Source organism: Pelobates fuscus, chromosome 8, assembly GCF_036172605.1.
Source record: "Pelobates fuscus isolate aPelFus1 chromosome 8, aPelFus1.pri, whole genome shotgun sequence".
Lineage (NCBI taxonomy): Eukaryota > Metazoa > Chordata > Amphibia > Anura > Pelobatidae > Pelobates > Pelobates fuscus.
In genome coordinates, this window is record NC_086324.1 from 39,933,117 (window position 1) to 39,953,428 (window position 20,312).

At 37.5% G+C, this 20,312-nt stretch overlaps 1 protein-coding gene across 1 annotated transcript in view; it reads left to right on the forward strand.

Moving 5' to 3' along the window:
* Window positions 1-20,312, forward strand: part of MYO3B (myosin IIIB) — a 382,767-nt gene that overhangs the window by 272,612 nt on the left and 89,843 nt on the right. The window contains exons 19-22 of the mRNA XM_063429713.1: window positions 2,273-2,420; window positions 3,455-3,608; window positions 5,531-5,619; window positions 6,052-6,181. Of these exons, the coding sequence (XP_063285783.1) occupies window positions 2,273-2,420; window positions 3,455-3,608; window positions 5,531-5,619; window positions 6,052-6,181 (521 nt within the window). The remainder of the gene's footprint in view (window positions 1-2,272; window positions 2,421-3,454; window positions 3,609-5,530; window positions 5,620-6,051; window positions 6,182-20,312) is intronic.

Genomic DNA, 20,312 nt, shown 5'->3' on the forward strand with positions numbered 1-20,312 from the left:
ATTGCAATGATAACAAGTTTCTAAATCAAATAGTGATAATTGAAGCTATTTTTAATGCATTTATATAACAATAAAAATAATAAGAAAAATAAAAATTAGCTATAGCTATTTTAATAACATGTTCTAGTCTAACTGATTTGCATTGGTGAAGACATGGAGGGGCGTAATGGACATTTGCCCCCAATGGATTTTCAATTCTCTTTACAATAGAAACATAAAATGTGACGGCATATAAGAATCATTCGGCCCATCTAGTCTGCCCAATTTTCTAAATACTCTCATTAGTCATTGGCCTTATCTTATAGTTAGGATAGCCTTATGCCCAGCCAATTCATGCTTAAACTCCTTCATGTGTTAACCTCTACCACTTCAGCTGGAAGACTATTCAGTGCATCCACTACCCTCTCAGTAAGTAATACTTCCTGATATTATTTTTAAACCTTTGCCCTCTAATTTAAGACTATGTCTTCTTGTTGAGGTAGTTTTTCTTCTTTTAAATATAGTCTCCTCCTTTACTGTGTTGATTCCCTTTATTGTATTTAAATGTTTCTATCATATCCCCCCATCTCGTCTTTCCTCCAATCTATACATGTTAAGATCCTTTAACCTTTCCTTGTAAAGTTCTCTGAACTCTCTCTAAAGTATCAATATCTTTCTGGAGATACGGTCTCTAGTACTGCGTACAATACTCCAAGTGAGGTCTCACCAGTGTTCTGTACAATGGCATGAGCACTTCCCTCTTTCTACTGCTAATATCTCCCCCTATACAACCAAGCATTCTGCTTGCATTTCCAGCTGATCTATTACATTGTCTGCCTACCTTTAAGTCATCAGAAATAATCACCCCTAAATCCCTTTCCTCGGATGTTGAGGTTAGGACTCTAATATTCTGTACTCTGCCCTTGGGTTTTTACAAAATACAAAATCCAGCGCACTCGCTTATTAACTAAACAGTGATTTCAAATCTTAGAGATTGTAATAGTTTTATTTAAAAACACCTCACCTAGGCAAAAAATGATGGGGGTTTAGTTACATTATATGATCATACATTGCATAAGCCTGCCAACTACATCAAAGTACCCTATATTCAGCAGGTCCTATCCTACTAGCAGCCTAATACTTGCTCTTATGAGATTAATCCACTTACTTGGGAAATACTTCCTTACTGGGACTCTCTGCAAGTCAAGGCTAAATAGGGTCCTGGAATGAGACACCTGTAACAGGGAGGGGTGCAAAACCAAGGAGTTGGCCTGGGACTCCCAAATATATAAAAGAAACCAAGAGGGCTGCACTCACCTGAACATGCATACATTATAGGGTGCTGCTGGGGCCAAAATATACAAAATACAAAATCCAGCGCACTCGCTTATTAACTAAACAGTGATTTAAAATCTTAGAGATTGTAATAGTTTTATTTAAAAACACCTCACCTAGGCAAAAAATGATGGGGGTTTAGTTACATTATATGATCATACATTGCATAAGCCTGCCAACTACGTCAAAGTACCCCATATTCAGCAGGTCCTATCCTACTAGCAGCCTAATGCTTGCTCTTATGAGATTAATCCACTTACTTGGGAAATACTTCCTTACTGGGACTCTCTGCAAGTCAAGGCTAAATAGGGTCCTGGAATGAGGCACCTGTAACAGGGAGGGGTGCAAAACCAAGGAGTTGGCCTGGGACTCCCAAATATATAAAAGAAACCAAGAGGGCTGCACTCACCATTATCTTGCACTTGTAATTAGAGAACCATTATGTTTTCTTCTAAAATACCAAACAGTGCCACAGCTTGCATGGTTTGTTCCATCACCTTAGGGCTTATGACCTTCCATGCTGCCATTGCAGTCTTGACCCTTAGGCCCCAAAACAGGTGCCATGTTTACCCTAACATAGGCTGTCAGAAGGACTGGCATACAAGACAACTGTCCAGAAGTTCCCATCATTTATGGTGGCCATATGAGGGTGCAGTAATCTTAGATTTTAATAAGATTCACCATCTTCCGTTCAGCTTTAGTGACAAATAATAGACAGCAAGCAAAATTGTGTCCAGTATCTAAGATCTTTTTGATGGCATATTGTGTGCATTAGGGATTTAGGGAGTTAGACTCCTGTCATTTTTAGCGGGATGTGGATTTAAAGTAAGAAATGCATTAAGGTATTCATTTTTCTACCACAGGTTCACAAGTCATCATCATGCTAATTTTAGGCTTAATGTTAAACCACATGCAGTAATTCGTTTGAGTGACATAATTTCTTTTTGTTTCCATATAGCAATACTGAAAGTGGAATGAATGTTGGTATCCTAGATATTTTTGGATTTGAAAACTTCAAAAGAAACTCTTTTGAACAGCTTTGCATTAACATAGCCAATGAGCAGATCCAGTTTTATTTTAATCAGCATATATTCGCACTGGAGCAGGTATGATAACCCTAACGTGAGCATTTTATGATCCGTTCCTTTCATCTGTTTCTTAATTTACTGAAATTATAACAGGAAACTGTGCCAAGGGCCCTAGAACGTATGTCATCCAATTGTAGTTAAACATGTTATATTCTGCAAGAACAACATCTTCTCATATCTAAACATTTAGCATCTGTCTTACCCAAAGTGCTTGTCCTTTCTCCTTTAAATCTGTACCTCACACCCATTTGCCTATTTGTATTAATTGATTATCTTTCATCTGCTTTCAAATAAACGTTTAATTTTATTTCTTTCATATTTCTAATGCTATGTCTCTAGGAGAAATTACTAAAAAATAGTTGACCAACACACAACCAATGTAGCAACATTGATGATACCCAGGACATAGGGTTGGGCGTCAATGTCTGACTCTATTCAGTCATTCAAAGCCATTGATTAGATGATCAGTTGTAGAAGGAATCAGCCCCTCTGTATAGGATATAGAATAACTTTTAAAACATTCAATGACTAGACAGAACCGTTAAAGCAGGGCTTACAATTTCAAAACTTTAAAAGTTACTCAAAACTGCAAACCTAGATGGTCAATGGCATACTTATCAAGGGTTAATTTCTACCAGCCAGTGCTGCATTTTCCCTTGTCCAGTGGCAATCGGGAAATTTAAGCCATGCAGTAAAGGAACGAACAATTGATTTATTGACTGATACTAATAGAAATAAAGGATATTTATACCTAAACATTGGAAAAACCAGAACAGGGAACATTTGAACTGACGTGGTGTTTGAGTCCGAGAGGAGGCTTCTTACCTGGTTATTGATTAGGGTACTGGAAATGTTCACAAAGATCAGATATTTGTTCTAAGTCAGTTGCATCCATACTTTTTATAGAACTTTCTGCATTATTCTGGCTTCCGTTAATCTTTGATTAAATCAAATGCAACTGCATATTTTATTTTAACTTGGTTGCATCTATATCTACAGATTAGTATACTGAGTTATATATATGTTCTTATTCGTGCCCCTTTCTCTTACAGATTGAGTATCAGAGTGAAGGGATAGACGCAGCTCTGGTGAAGTACGAGGACAACAGACCTCTTTTAGACACTTTTCTTCAGAAACCAATGGGACTCTTGTCTCTCCTGGATGAAGAAAGCAGATTTCCTCAGGCAACAGACCAGACATTAGTTGGTAGGAAACAAGTGTTCATTGGTTTCAACTTTGCAATGAAGAGAGGTGCCTTGCAATGAATTTACATCAATAATACGTTTACGACTGATGTAAAATTTGATAATAGGTGTATAGATTAGAAAGGAAAAAGGTTTTATCTATTATATTCCTTCAACTTCTGTGACATCACCAACAAATCTCAGACTAAAAGAATTGTATTTATTAATTAGAGAATCCACTGGTTCAACAGGTAAACACACACACAAAAAATAATTATATTAAATACATAATAATGAACCCTATCCTGGCTTTTGGGGACATTCAGCTTTGATATTTTAGTTTTAATAGCTTTATGTATACTGTACATATGTGTATGACTGACAGAAGAAAAATGAACTGCTACAGATTTTAGGGTTCGTGTTCCAAATATTCTGGGTTCAGTTTGATTACACCTGTTTCTTACAGGTAATATTCTGGGTTCGGTTTGCTTACACCTGTTTCTTACAGGTAATATTCTGGGTTTGGTTTGATTACACCTGTTTCTTACAGGTAATAATCTGGGTTCGGTTTGATTACACCTGTTTCTTACAGGTAATATTCTGGGTTCGGTTTGATTACACCTGTTTCTTACAGGTAATATTCTGGGTTTGGTTTGATTACACCTGTTTCTTACAGGTAATATTCTGGGTTCGGTTTGATTACACCTGTTTCTTACAGGTAATATTCTGGGTTCGGTTTGATTACACCTGTTTCTTACAGGTAATATTCTGGGTTCGGTTTGATTACACCTGTTTCTTACAGGTAATATTCTGGGTTCGGTTTGATTACACCTGTTTCCTACAGGTAATATTCTGGGTTCGGTTTGATTACACCTGTTTCTTACAGGTAATATTCTGGGTTTGGTTTGATTACACCTGTTTCTTACAGGTAATATTCTGGGTTTGGTTTGATTACACCTGTTTCTTACAGGTAATATTCTGGGTTCGGTTTGATTACACCTGTTTCTTACAGGTAATATTCTGGGTTTGGTTTGATTACACCTGTTTCCTACAGGTAATATTCTGGGTTTGGTTTGATTACACCTGTTTCTTACAGGTAATATTCTGGGTTCGGTTTGATTACACCTGTTTCTTACAGGTAATATTCTGGGTTCGGTTTGATTACACCTGTTTCTTACAGGTAATATTCTGGGTTCGGTTTGATTACACCTGTTTCTTACAGGTAATATTCTGGGTTCGGTTTGATTACACCTGTTTCTTACAGGTAATATTCTGGGTTCGGTTTGATTACACCTGTTTCTTACAGGTAATATTCTGGGTTCGGTTTGATTACACCTGTTTCTTACAGGTAATATTCTGGGTTTGGTTTGATTACACCTGTTTCCTACAGGTAATATTCTGGGTTTGGTTTGATTACACCTGTTTCTTACAGGTAATATTCTGGGTTTGGTTTGATTACACCTGTTTCTTACAGGTAATATTCTGGGTTCTGTTGTTTGAAAGCATTGTATTTATTCTTGAAATCTAGTGATGTTGTACATGAAACTATATTTTTTTTAATGTATCCATTTATATAAATTAAAACAATGTTTTACCACAGCCTGGTAATTAATTAAGGTGAATGATGTCCCATGTTTCATGACATCATCGATCAAAAATGTCCAGCACGCAGGTGCTCATGGGAGGTATCATAGAAGCATGGCAGCATTGATTACCCAGATGTACAACAAGAGCTACCTGTTTACCTCCACTGCATACCTAATCCCAGCAAAATGGCAACAGTTCGCTTTTAACATTTACCAAGTGTATCATGAAATCTCCATTATCTCTAACTATTCACTATAGTTACATTTTCTGTGTTTGGTTATTTTGCAAAAATATTGGTGTATGAATTGTGATTTAATCCAGGTTTTCTTTTATCAATGCAAAATGTATTTTGTGCAGATAAATTTGAAGATAATCTGAGAAGCAAATACTTTTGGAGACCGAAACGCGTTGAGCTAAGCTTTGGCATCCAGCATTACGCCGGGAAGGTACATTCCTCTTTTTTTTTTTATTTATTTAAGTGTGTATAATATAGTATAATTTTAATAATGTCTTATATATTGCCTGATGAACACACTATCTATAAAGATTTACCTAAATACCAGAAACCTTTTTTAGTTTGCTAACATCCATATAGAAAAATACCATAACAATCTATTGATATAGTATTTTTCTCTTCAAGGGGATTCAAAGTATACGACACATAATTATAGCGTTAACCAAGTAGTCTGTTGATCAAATCAAAATTCTGATTTATCTTCATGGGACAAGGACTGTCACTTTGAGGCTCTGTATTTTGGACATTAGCTTACTGAACTGTCTCACCGTAGCACTAGAGAATAACATAAGGACTATAAAACCCATTGTAAGTAATAGTGTTTTACCTTTTTCCTAAAATGTGTGTATTTTTCCATTTCTAGGTTCTGTATGACGCGTGTGGGTTTCTTGAAAAGAACAGAGATACTTTGCCAGCTGATATTGTAGTTGTTCTCAGAACTTCCGAAAACAAACTTCTTCAGCAACTGTTCTCAAGTCCGTTGACCAAAACAGGTACTTGTCTTAATAACTTTCCTATTCTATGTATGGTTTTGTTTTTCAGTTATAGAAACACATTCAAAGAATGTACACCTGTTTACCAACCTGGTGCGGAAAATATAAATATATAGATATAAGGATAAAAAGTTGTGAAATGTTGCTTCCACCTTTCCATCGTTGATCTACTTGGTATTTGCAAATCACAACAGTGATGTGGGCAAATCACTCTTTTTTTAACTCCTACTTTTTTCTCCAGAGATCCCAAATAAAAGATTTTAAATAAAGGAATATTTTTTTTTCCGTCTATTAAATTAATGGCATATAAATTGTTTAATTAATTAGAAACTAGTAACTAGTTATTGGGAGGTATGTGTATATCATATTAGGACATCTTTCTCTATGTCTCAGTTTAGAGAATCTGGGTGTATTTAAATCATTTTGTGCCCCGCAGGTCTAAGATTTCTGATGTCTGTGGGGGTTCCTAAATAAATGTGGTGCAGTGCACGTGAAAATAGTGCTTCGGTAATTTCCCTTTGATTGTAATTGCTTGATTAATATTTTGGCTTATGGTCTTCTTCCCAAACCTAGCTTTGGATGAATTTCAAAACAAAGAAAAATAGGGCCAGTAGTGTTAGCTCAGGGGACTATCAGTACTCTGCTTCCACCCTGCATTTATTCACTGACTTCATAATTATCTTCCCTTGTATTTGGTTAGCGTTTCTTGAGATTACCTCTCGAAAGACAGGAATTCAAGTTTAATTGTAAATAAATGTTACCATTGGTTGAAAGCAAGAATAAACAGGAAAACATCTAGAATATTTCTACATTCATCTGCAGTTATTCAATTAACAATAACAAAGTGTACCATTGGAAACCAACAAAAAAATACCATGAACTCTACACTTTAATATGCATCGCCCATGCTGAAGTCACTTAAATTGCACTTAAAATCGTGGCTATTAACTCTTCTTAATTCCATAGCCTTAAGGGTTTGCAACCTAGGTGAGTGCACAGGGCACATACTGAGAGGGGGAGCTGTCATACAACCTTGCTTACTTATGGGAATCGCAGACATGGGAGGTATAGTGGGTCACTTTGATAACCAATTCGTCCTTACTATGCTATGAGACTGGGCATTGTGTGGGCAGGCTATCAGGGTTATTTACTAAAATTATATTTTAAAGTGAATTCAAAGTGGATTTCAAATAGAATAGACACCTGACAGTATAGTTGACTTAGATAATTTTTCCAGTTTGGCTATATTGACTTTTGGTTTGAAATTCATGTTGAATTTACTTTGAATTCTCACTTTGTTAAATAATCCTGTAAGTGACATAGAGAATCAGGGACATAGTATGCGCAGTGCGGGAACACCTCTGCAGATTAGGCTTTGGTAGGATGGACAGCAAGGGCTACCGCAATTCAGCTCTGCCACAGTACAGAAGGTGCGGAAACAGATACAAAGCCACACAAGGGGAGAAAAACCACGAGTGGGGTAAGGGCAGAAAGAACCACACCTGGGATGGAGCAGAAAAAGCCCAAAAAGGTTGTGAACAGAAAGAGCTACTCAAATGACGGCTGGACAGGAGTGGCCCAAGAAAGGGTTTTGGACCAAAAAAGACACCAAAATGGGGAAACAGAAAGAGCATTCAATAAGAAATAATTGAACTCCAGTAAAGGGAAAAAAGGGGGTAAATTGCAATTGCTTAAAACCCTTCTTAATTGAATAAAATAATAGAAACAATTACAAAATTGGCAGATACGTAGCATGCACATCACAGGAAGCTATATTCTAAATAAGGGACAGACCACACACTAAAAGCTGAACGTGTTTCGTGCCTCCCCTGGATGTTTTTTCAACATACTATATAAAGTATAAATATATTGTATGTTTCTTCACTGGAGTGCAACGATTTCATTTTTTTTTCCCCGTTAAGAATCGCAGATGGTAATGAGAAGCATGGTTGAGTAAAAATAAGCGTATTTTGCATTTATTGGTAGTTGCATGTATAGGTCTGCTTTACATATTGTATATTTTGGGAAATAGAAATAGGCTTGCAATATTAATTAATATTACAGGATATAAGAAATAATGATAGGTTCTGCACGGGGAACCCAAAGGTCTAAAGTCAGCCCTGAGATCCAATCACCCTCTCTGTTTAATACTATATGATTATAATTATGTGAGCGAAATGTGAGTAGGCTAGAATAAACTCACAGTATGAGCCATTTTTTAAGCCCATATATCAAAAGAGCCAGCATTTGTTCCAACTCTGGTGTTCCAAGAAGGTACATCCACCAGTACCAAAATGTACCAATTTACTATTAATGCATTTTAACTTTTGATTGTCTGTTTTTCAAGTGTGACATTTATGAATGTTTCTCTGTATTTAAAATGCTCAGCTATATCATTATTGCACAATAATACATTTTCAGCATCATATTGACACAATCATAGACCTAAATCCAATGATATGTGTAAATGAGTATGTCTCTATACCTACCTTATTAATTACAGAATTCTACTCTGCTAAATACTCAATAGTACATAATTGGTATGCAGGGAGTTCTTCTGGAAGACAATTTCATTATGAACTTTAATTTGAAATAAAAGAATGATTGAAAAACCAGACAGATATCAGAAGTTCTAACATATACTCCATTACTCCATACCTACAATAAAATTACACAGATCTGATATGCCAATCTTATCCTATCTGGTATGCTCATTACATTTACAGAACTGATATTTTTGAATGTTCCGTCAAAACATTTGTACTGTTTTAGACGTAACATTATTGGTACATTAGCATTTATATAGAACCAAATATTCAGCATCAGCAATACTTTACAATTATAGAAAGGGAAAATCTGAAAGCCCTGCTCAAATGAGCTTACAATTGTGTTAGGCAGATATGTCTCGCCCGTGGAAACTTGCAAAACAGGGTTTCCCAATTTTGAAGCAGTGGTGTTATCAGCCAATGCTAAATGTATCATACTTTCAAATATTTACTATTATAATTAAAAGACAAGTCTGTTTCGGAGACACCTTTTTGTCAGCTAAAAAACAATACTTGGCCATTTCTGTTCATAATATCCATCATAATTATAATTTGATTTATGTATTGTGATAACAAAAAAGTTCCTATAAAAAAACACATTCTTTTTACTAACAGCCATAATGATGACTATGAAACCAATACATTTTCTCAATTTTCTATTAACCCTTAAAAACCTGCCAGTAATCCACTTAAAGTGTTAAGAAACATGACTGCAAGTAAAGTAAAGATCTGCCTTGTGTTCCAGATAGTAATGACTGTGAGCTATGTCAAATGACACAGGCTTAGAAATAAATGAGATATTTACAGTATATGGCCTGTAGGTGGTGCTGCATGCATCTTTAGCTTAGCTAAAATGAGCTAAAAAAAATACATTTTGCATTTTCAAGCGCTTTATCTGGCGTACAAGTGCTGAAGTGTTTATAAAACAGTCAAAGTCTGGAATGTCACATGGGTTAAAGTGATTATATTATGAATGGGACATTGTCAGGACCACGCAATCCTATTGCCCAGAAAGAAATGCTTGCTTGTGAAAATTATGAAAGATGAGTTACCCACACCCATTGCCCTTACTCTAACCACCACACACTGCAGGTTCTAGGTCCAAATCAAGGGTCTGTCAAATAATAAACTGTCTCATTGGCAACCTCTGGACGTATATTTTTATTTTCTGAGGGGAAAAAAATTTAGCCATTGGGTGTAGGGGGACATTGGCCTATTCGTACCTGATTGCCTCCATCCCACATGAGCAAGGGATAATGCAACAAAAAAAAAAAGTTGAATGGAGGAAGTAACATTTGCTAAACCCATCCAGTTAGAGCCGGTGGACATAACATTGTGAGAGCAAAATGTAATTATGGGTACAGGGTAGTGGGATACAATAGCACCCTAAAATTGCTCTACTGTGCATGCTAGGTATAGGGGTTCTTTCAAAACATAGTGTGCACTTACCTGATGGTACTATGTTGTGTGCACACAAAGTTCTAGAACACATTATTACCAAATCGCAGAGCTTATAAAAACAAAACAAAACAAAAAGAAAAAAATAAATATATATAAGTCTGATTGCACAGGAAGCCGCGAGTTATCAAGTTCATTTATGTCTTTCCAAAGGATACATTTTCAGAAGCATAGCAAAGGGGTCCCTCAACAGTGGAAATTTAGAGCCACGAAATTATATATTTCATTATTTATTTATTTAAATCAGTCGAGAGTTAAATTAGTATTTATAATCAGATAATAAAAATAAATATCTTTGCTTGTAGCTCAATAAAGTTCAGTCTTGTGTGTTTTAATTCATTATGTGTAATTTCATAAAGGTACGGGTAAATGTAATCTGTTTACAGTAAATTCAAACATCATAATTGTAGCATGCGCTGCAGGGTGCAAAACAACACAATAAATTGCTGCTGACTGTCTGGGGGTGCATGAATGACGCGTAGGATATATTTCCTTCTATAAGTCTCATTTTATTAACTCTCATTTGGTTTTATTTCAATTTCACGTACACGGCTTTAACCCTTTAAGTCCCATGACCATTTATAAAAACATATATCAGACGTGCTATCCCAATACGTGCAACAAGAACTGTTATATTAGAGATGAATTAAGATTACAACCAGGGTAAACATTCTTAGATTTGAAACATGATGCATCCTTAACCCTTTGAGTGCATCTGGTTTGTGCACTGTCTCTCACACTTCAGGAACTCAAGGGGTTAAACTGATTTAGGAAACTGAAAATCTAATATGACGTAAATAATATATGTATATTTTTTAATAAACCACCAGGAGATGCATTGATCAGATCTTGCCTGTTCGTCTATCATAACAAATAGATTGAAAACAAAACATTAGTCAATGTATTTAATGATCAATAAATTGCAACACATGATAATACAAAATAATTCCTCTGTAGTAGTCAGAAATATCATGCATAATATAAAGAAGCTCTTTCATTATGCGTGATTAAAGTAGGATCTGTTTAACAAAATCATTACATAATCAATACAGTGTAATAGCCATGAACGCTACAGATCATTCTACAATACAAAGATCAAGCATGTTGTGAGTCCAGTATATGAGCTACTATTACCATATTAATTAAGTTATGAACAAATATCAATAGGTGATTATGAAATCTGGGCCGTCGGGTACAGGGAGCAAAATTGCTAAAAAAAAAAAAAAAAAAAAAATAATAATAATAATTTCGGGATTAAAAAAAAAAAAATTGGGGAAAATGTAATTATTTTTTTTAAAAAGCCCATGTAGCAAGTGAAAGGTGTTACTGTTTTCTGTATTTTATTTTTGTTTGTGTTTTTTTTTTAAGTTTTTTTGGACTATGTATTTTGCCCATATAGCCAATATGGTGTAGCGCTTTATATGAACACAAATGGAGGTTAAGTACCTTAAAACAGCATAGTACAATGGTAGTGGTATCTGTGATGAAATGCCAAAAAAGGTCAAAAAGTCCAATAGTGTAAAACTAAAAAAAACGTATGAAGTACGAAGTGTATATGGAACCACTCATTCGTTATTGAGCCTATTGTGACAGCTCCATCCTTGTGAGTATTATTCTACCTGATCATTCTCCTTCTTACATTGGATGTATAATATTGCACTATATACTCTTTGTTTGAGCCTGTATATAGGACAAAAAAAAAGGATCACACATAAAGAAGGGGATGGTCGCCTAAAAGGACGTACTGGCTATTCGTCCTTGAGCTAGGTTTTTAGCTCAAAAGAATGTGAGTGGTTCCATATACACTTTGTAATTCATATTGTTTTTTTAGTTTTACACTATTGTACTTTTTCACCTTTTTAGGCATTTCATCATAGATACCACTACCACTTTACTATACTGTTTTAAGGCACTTAACCTCCATTTGTGTTTATATAAAGCGCTATACCATACTGGCTATTTGTATATATGTTGTGTGTATTTGGAGAGATTACACTTGGTGTTTTAGCAGCTATAGTATATCAAATTTGGTCAGAGCATTTGCATTGTATTTTATATACTGTAATTAGCGTTGGTATACTATTTTTCTTTTTTCTTTTGTATGCATTTTGCCCACTTACAAATGGCACACAACTAGCAGGGTTATTCACTCAAGTGTGAACTGCAGAGAGTGCAAAGTGTATTCAAAGTGAATTTCAAATTTTGAAAATATTAAAACTCACTTTAAATACACTTGGAGAGTTTGTCTAGTTTCACTATTTTGGCTTAAAATGTGAAATTCACTTTGAATTCTAAACAATAACTCGGAAAGAAGTTGGTCCACTAGACCAGTGCCAAGGGCTTTGTGATGACTTTTTAATTGAGATTATTTTGTTTTATTAATTAACCCTGCACATCTCCGTATAGATTGTGTATTGATTAGAATCACATCAACATATATTACTTTTTATGTAATAAATGCTTATCCAGTGTCATAACATTAAAAATTCATATACTCAATGGATTATCAGAACTGCCATCAGAAATTCTGGGACCTCTTACCCAGCTCAAGGTCTGGATCCATGGGCCTCGTACCTGAGTCCATCCACAGTGCCTACCCTGTGTGTGTGTAGAGTGGATGCAGAGAGTGTGTGTAGTGGATACATTGTGTGTAAAGTAGATACATTGTGTGTAGAATGGATGTAGAGGGGATTGCCACCTTTCTTCGAATAAAATACCGGCCATGCCAATTTGCATAATTAATTATATATGCATGACATCACAGGATATGTCATAACAGGATGTAAATCGCAAGGAGTTATCGAAGAAAAACAATATATTTAGAAAGGGGAAAATGCTGTAAATACATTTTTTTTTTAAAAACTACTTACAGTTTGACTCTGCTGTATAGAGTGATTGTTTGGGGAGATTGGACTGCCCTTCACTCAATGGACCCAGCAGTAGGCTGTTTGTGTCACATCCCTGTCTGCATCATAGACAATATATATATATATATATATATATATATATATATATATATATATATATATATATATATAAACAAATATACAGGGGGCTTATTCACTAAATACCAAATTGTAATTAATTACAATCTGAATTGCAAAATATAGGTTAAAATACCCAAGCTGTACCTAGGCTGAATTGAATATTGTTTATCAAGTCAATAAATTTTGTCTATAATTAGCAATTAATATTTACATTTACCCCCTTACCCCTCACTGCGGACGCCCATGGTCGAGGAGGAGTAAAAGAGAGTAATGACCTTCAAATTTAGCAGTGATTAAGTCGTTAGTCACTATGGTAAAGGCAGTTTCAGTAGAATGGAGTGAGTGCAAGCCAGATTGAAGAGGGTCAAGGAGAGAGTTAGTATTGAGAAAGTGAGGTGAGTGGAAGCCAGATTGAATAGGGTCAAGGAGAGAGTTAGTATTGAGAAAGTGAGTTAGACAGTTTAATACAACCCTCTCAAGAAGCTTACAAGTGAAGGGGAGTAGTGATATGGGGCAGTAGTTAGAAGTAGTTAGACAGAGAGGTAGGGTCAATAAATGTCTTTTTTAGGATGTGATTAATAATTACATGTTTGAGGGAAGAAGGGAAGGTGCCAGTAGACAAAGAGAGGTTGAAAATATGTATGGGATGGGACCGGACTAAGGGAAAGAGAGTTGACAAGGTCGAGAGGGCACATGGTGGGGCAAGAAGATAATAGTAGTCTAGCTCAAAGACAGAGGGAAATTAGTTAAAAGTGGAAAAAGTTACAGAATGGAAGCTGAGTGCTGGAGGGAAGGAAGAAAGAGGGGACACTACATTTCTGATTTAGTTGATCTTGTTTGTAAAGGGACATGCAAAAATTGACAGGATCTCACTGCTAAATTCCAAAATCTTGGCCAAATGAAAAAAACCTCAGTTTGTTTTATTTTCAGCTCAGTTAGTTTGGCCTTAAATTTGCGATATCCTGACTCATTCACAACACTTGCCAGATTAGTGAATCCGTAAATGTTCTAACAGAACATTTTCAAAAATTTTCAGAACTCTTACAGTCTCTTACCTGAACACGTTTCAGAACTTAACAAAAAACTTAATCAAATGTTACTATGTATAAATATTTATTTTAGCCTGACTGTGGCTGCACTGCAGTTCCCAGTTATGTTTAAATGGTAACTTATTTGAAATTCATGCATTTATAATAGAGAGATTTAAGATTTCCAGCAAAAAGCCAACTAAAGCAATCTCTTAGGTTCAATAAAGAAATCTGAATTAAAACGTCAAAAGAAATCTTACTATGCTGCACATTATGTGATCTCTGGCTTAAGCTTACTGCCGGTGCGTGAAAGCTTTATAAATTTCAATATATATATTGTAAAAACTATTTTACAGTGCATTAAAATTATTGTGCTTTTCAGAAATCTCTGCTTAATGTATTCACTTTCATTCTTTTTTTTACTGTTTAATGGGGTTTTGGGGATTTATTATGGCTAGTCCCCCCAACATCACCATGAATGGGAGCCTGTACCTGTAATGGGGTTTTGGGGAGTTATTACGGCTAGTCCCCCCAATATCACAATGAATAGGAGCCTGTATCTGTAATGAGGGTTTGGGGAGTTATTATGGCTAGTCCCCCCCAATATCATCACGATTAGAAGCCTGTACCTGTAATGAGGGTTTAGGGAGTTATTATGGTTAGTCCCCCCCAATATCACCATGAATAGGAGCCTGTACCTGTAATGAGGGTTTGGGGATTTATTACGGCTAGTCCCCCCAATATCACCATGAACAGGAGCCTGCACCTGTAATGAGGGTTTGGGGAGTTATTTCGGCTAGTCCCCCCAATATCACCATGATTAGAAGCCTGTACCTGTAATGAGGGTTTGGGGAGTTATTATGGCTAGTCCCCCCAATATCATCATGATTAGAAGCCTGTACCTGTAATGAGGGTTTAGGGAGTTATTATGGTTAGTCCCCCCCAATATCACCATGAATAGGAGCCTGTATCTGTAATGAGGATTTGAGGGGTTATTACGGCGAGCAGGGCAGGCCCCCAGAAAGATTCGTACATCGGACTTCCGACCCATGTTGTTGCACATATGCTCACATGTGTTTGCGTAAATTACTAAAGAAGTCTTTGATAAAGTAAAGAGAGGTTAAAGAGTAGTATACCAGTATGGGGGTATTGGAAGCACATAACAAGTGCTAAAGGTAATCGTACCAATAGGAGGCCAAAGATGAAACAAAAAATAATTTATTGAGAAAGATATATATGCTAAAAATTGCTGAAAACTTGGCAATCACCCAAAGTGTAACACACAAGTTAAATAAAGTGGAAAAACCTGAAAATAAATAGTTAAATGAAAAACATTATTCTCAGTTAGAGCACACGTCTGTGCTTCACATGAATAAGATTCATAATATTCATGTGAAGCACAGACGTGTGCTCTAACTGAGAATAATTTAAGTGCAACTTTAGGACTTTTTAATTTTTGGTTATTACACCATGTTTTTCATTTAACTATTTATTTTCAGGTTTTTCCACTTTATTTAACTTGTGTGTTACACTTTGGGTGATTGCCAAGTTTTCAGCAATTTTTAGCATATATATCTTTCTCAATAAATTATTTTTTGTTTTTGTTTCATCTTTAGCCTCCTATTGGTACTATTACCTTTAGCACTTTTTATGTGCTTCCAATACCCCCATACTGGTATACTACTCTTTAACCTCTCTCTTTGATTCTACTAGGGGTTACCCCCCTTCTCCTTCTGTATACCAGAGTGAGCTGTACTCAATCTGTTTCTCTGTCAGGCTTACCTTGCTGGGAGTCCAACATGCAGAGATAAAAGCTCACCCTTGCAATTAGACACAGGCCGAGGTGGTCAAGGTAGAACTCACCTGGCCTGTGAATCTGTGCACGGGGGCTGTGCAGCTGAATGCTTGTAGTCGCAGTACAGACAAGGAAATCCAGGAGAATAGTCGTAGGTAAGCCAATGGTCAGAGGGTGCCGGAAATCAGGGGATACGAGTAACAAGCCAAGGTCAAAGGATGCCAGAATTCAGGAGATACGAGTCACAATCCAAGGTCAGGAGAATACTTAGCACGTGGAGTAGCAACTCTCTAACCAGAGTCATTGAACTGACACTGCCCTTAGGGAGGAGCAGTGTCTTATACCTTGATGATTAGTATATCAGGTTCAGCTGGAGAGTGATCGACAGGTCTGAGCCAGGTGAAGTCCAGCCCCTTAGTGCTGCAGGCAATACAAGATAAAACAGGAGTTATCCCAAGTCCTGAAATGGCTCAGATGTTAAAGAGCAGGTTCAGAACTGCCAAGCATACAGGTTCAAATCCCTCTTCGGGCAATAAAAGGGCGACCCCGTCTGGCAGTCTGGAGGTCAAGGCGTGAATCCTGACAGTACCCTCCCCTTAAGAACGCACTCTGGGCGTGAACAGGTTCCTTTTGGGAACTGTATTCCTCGTCTTCGGACTCCGTATCACTGAGGAAGTCCTTGTAATCGAAGTATCCAGAGTGGAGTCCCTCAGTCGGGGACCTTGGGGTATCAGTGTCGGGTACTGGTGGAGAAAGGTCTGGGCCATTCAGAGACCTGGTGCAGGCGGAAATAAACTTAGTCCCACAAACCATTTTATCTGAACTATTTCCCATAGGTGAGTTTTCTGGAAGTAGTGATTTCTTGTGGTCTTGAGATCCACTGGCATCAGCAGCCATCGTAGTCTGGGTACTCTTCTGCATCACGGAACGTGGAAATATCCGACAGCACCTTTGACATTTTTTAGGTCGTGTTGCCGGAATAACAGGGTGCAGCTGAATTGTACCCACTTGAAGAGGTTCAGGCCGAGTTGGGCGAATAGGGCAGTGAGAGATAAAGTGCCCTTCTTCACCACAATAAAAACAGAGACAACGCGCCCTCCTTCGATCTCTTTCTCTAGATGGCAGTCTTGTTTTAGAGCGGACGAAGCCTATCTCCATGGGTTCCTCCCTGTCCACTGGAGATTCACAGCTAGCTAGAGGAAAACCAGGGTCACAAGGCGGTTCCTCCATGTCCATTGGAGTTTCATAGCTAGCTTGAGGGAAAACAGGGGTACAAGGAGGTTTACTGGAGGAGGGTTTGCGTTGTGACCTTATGGGGACTTGGTAGGAGTCCTTTTCTTTAGGTAACAGCGATCTGCGGTTAGATGGAGCAGGCTTGGGAGTAGCTTTCCTGGAGGTAGAGCTCTGAGAGTCCATTGCGGACATAAATGACTCCCAACTGTCCAAGACAGTGCTTTTCTCCTGTAGCTTCCGGTATGCCCACTCCTTGATCCGTCCGACAAGTAAGTTGATGGCCGAACGGACCTTGACAAAGTCACTGTTGTAAGTTTTAGGCTTGAGAGCAAAAAGAAGTTCACAATCCAGTCTGAATGCTGTGAAGGAGGTACGGGAACCATCAAAGCGGTCAGGCATCACAACAAACGGTTCTGGAACTGGGCGTACTGTGCCTTTAAGAGATAAAAGTTCTTGCTGCAGTTCCGAAACAGTCTGGGTCAGGCTGGACACTTGCTGAGCAAGTGAGGTGAGCATTATCTCTGTGGACTCCATAAGGGTCAGTTCAATATGTCAGGCTTACCTTGCTGGGAGTCCAACATGCAGAGATAAAAGCTCACCCTTGCAATTAGACACAGGCCGAGGTGGTCAAGGTAGAACTCACCTGGCCTGTGAATCTGTGCACGGGGGCTGTGCAGCTGAATGCTTGTAGTCGCAGTACAGACAAGGAAATCCAGGAGAATAGTCGTAGGTAAGCCAATGGTCAGAGGGTGCCGGAAATCAGGGGATACGAGTAACAAGCCAAGGTCAAAGGATGCCAGAATTCAGGAGATACGAGTCACAATCCAAGGTCAGGAGAATACTTAGCACGTGGAGTAGCAACTCTCTAACCAGAGTCATTGAACTGACACTGCCCTTAGGGAGGAGCAGTGTCTTATACCTTGATGATTAGTATATCAGGTTCAGCTGGAGAGTGATCGACAGGTCTGAGCCAGGTGAAGTCCAGCCCCTTAGTGCTGCAGGCAATACAAGATAAAACAGGAGTTATCCCAAGTCCTGAAATGGCTCAGATGTTAAAGAGCAGGTTCAGAACTGCCAAGCATACAGGTTCAAATCCCTCTTCGGGCAATAAAAGGGCGACCCCGTCTGGCAGTCTGGAGGTCAAGGCGTGAATCCTGACATTCTCTTTGATAAAGTATTTGCATTTACTTGCTGTGGGATATCAAGTCCTGCATTTGAAACATCAGGGTGATGTATAGAAGTATTGGAGCAATAATACAGCTCAGTTGCTTCAACACATTTGTCTGTACTTGTCATTAAAGGGTTACTCCAGGCACTATGACCACTTCAGTGAGCCCGGAGCCTGCATGCGCAATCTTTTGCTATTGAATACTGCACATATAGGGTATAACACCTCTGCTGTCTGAGATGTAACTCCATCTATGTTATGGGTACATTATTAGCCAGCCCGGAAGAAGAGGCTAATGTTAATTCTGTACATATTCCCCTATGCACAGAATTGCATTCATTAGCTGAGAGCTGTAATTGTGACACTCTCAGCCAATAAATGGCCAGCAGGACCGACTTCCAGGTTCTCTAGCTCTGCAGAAACAGCGTGTTGTCAATGGTTGCCTTAGAACCCTCAAAAATTGTAGTTGTCTCTTTGGATAGGTCCCTTATTTACTGACCCAGTGATGGTAATAGTGTTTTTGAAAGATATCGGAACATATAGATAATTATCTAAAAATACAAGGTCTAAATCTTTTTGTTAATTTTAATACTCTTTTTTCGATAGTTGACTCCTACACTTCCTCCTTGCTATCCAACATATAGTACGACGTTGGATGGCAGGGGCTCAGAACAAACATGTTGCTGAGAGCATGTTTTGCCATCAATCATACTATAAAAAAAAATAACAAAGATATTGAATAATAGAATTGGACCCAAAGCAGGGTCTCTCATTTTAGGCCCACTAACAGTGGGATGTGTTATAGGTTTCTGACAACATGAAATAGAGTGAGGAGATGATTTAAATCAGTGGTGGTCACAGATAAGTCCCCAAATAAAGTTAAACTACAACCCCCATGATTCTTTTAACTTAAAGGTATTATTGCATTTACTTCCTAAGTCTCCTGGATAATTCTGCTCGTTACCATTTTAGCTCATCCCTACAATCATGCCCTTATAGATGCAAACATGTTTTTTGTACATATATATGCATTCTTAATTGTGATTTTGAACATCAGTTATTAAAAACCCCATTAAAAATACCTCTTAGAATGCTAACTCCAGGTCTTGTTCCACTGCCCTTCCAAAAGTAGCAATATTATTATTAAGTATGTGGCAAGACAATTAGAACTGATTGTGCCAGGCGTTTCCTTGCCAGCCTCGGCAGTACATTGTACAGCTCTGTGGACCATTAAATTTATGCTTCTTTTATATCATCCAGCCATAAACTACACCCTGCCGTCTGGCCATCTGCAGCTCTATTTGCTGTGAAACCAAACATGGATATTATAACACTATATCCCGTACAAACTCAAACAATGTGCCTCTGTGGTCTTTCACAAACATTTAAAAAAAACAATCATTAGAAAACGTGAAATTAATGAAAATGCAAAAAACTTTACGTTAGAGTTGTCTTTCTATATAAAATAAAATAGTTCCATTGAGGGGTTTTGGAGACATTCTAAGAAACCATAAGACTGTAGGTTGAGTGGTTTACGACTGTCTTCAGAACCTCAAGATCAGCAGAAGAAGCATCAATGGAATGAGAGCGACTGGTGGGGAGCTCAAAACATTATGTACCATATGCCAACTAACAGGATAAGAAAGAGTTTGTCTCTGAAGCAAAACAGTTCATAAATAGCAAATGTAATGCTTTCAAAAACTATTATACAGTTTGTAAAACAAAACATTGTATTAGTTGCAGCTTCTGAAGATAAATGTAATGAGTCACAATTCACTGTAAAGCCTAGCACAAACAGAGATTGGTGTATATAGACTACAATGAGCTGAATGACGGTGTCTTGGAGCTCACTATCTCTCGTTCTATGACTGACTGTCTTCAGAAAACTAAACTTCCTGGTGCAGATAATATACATT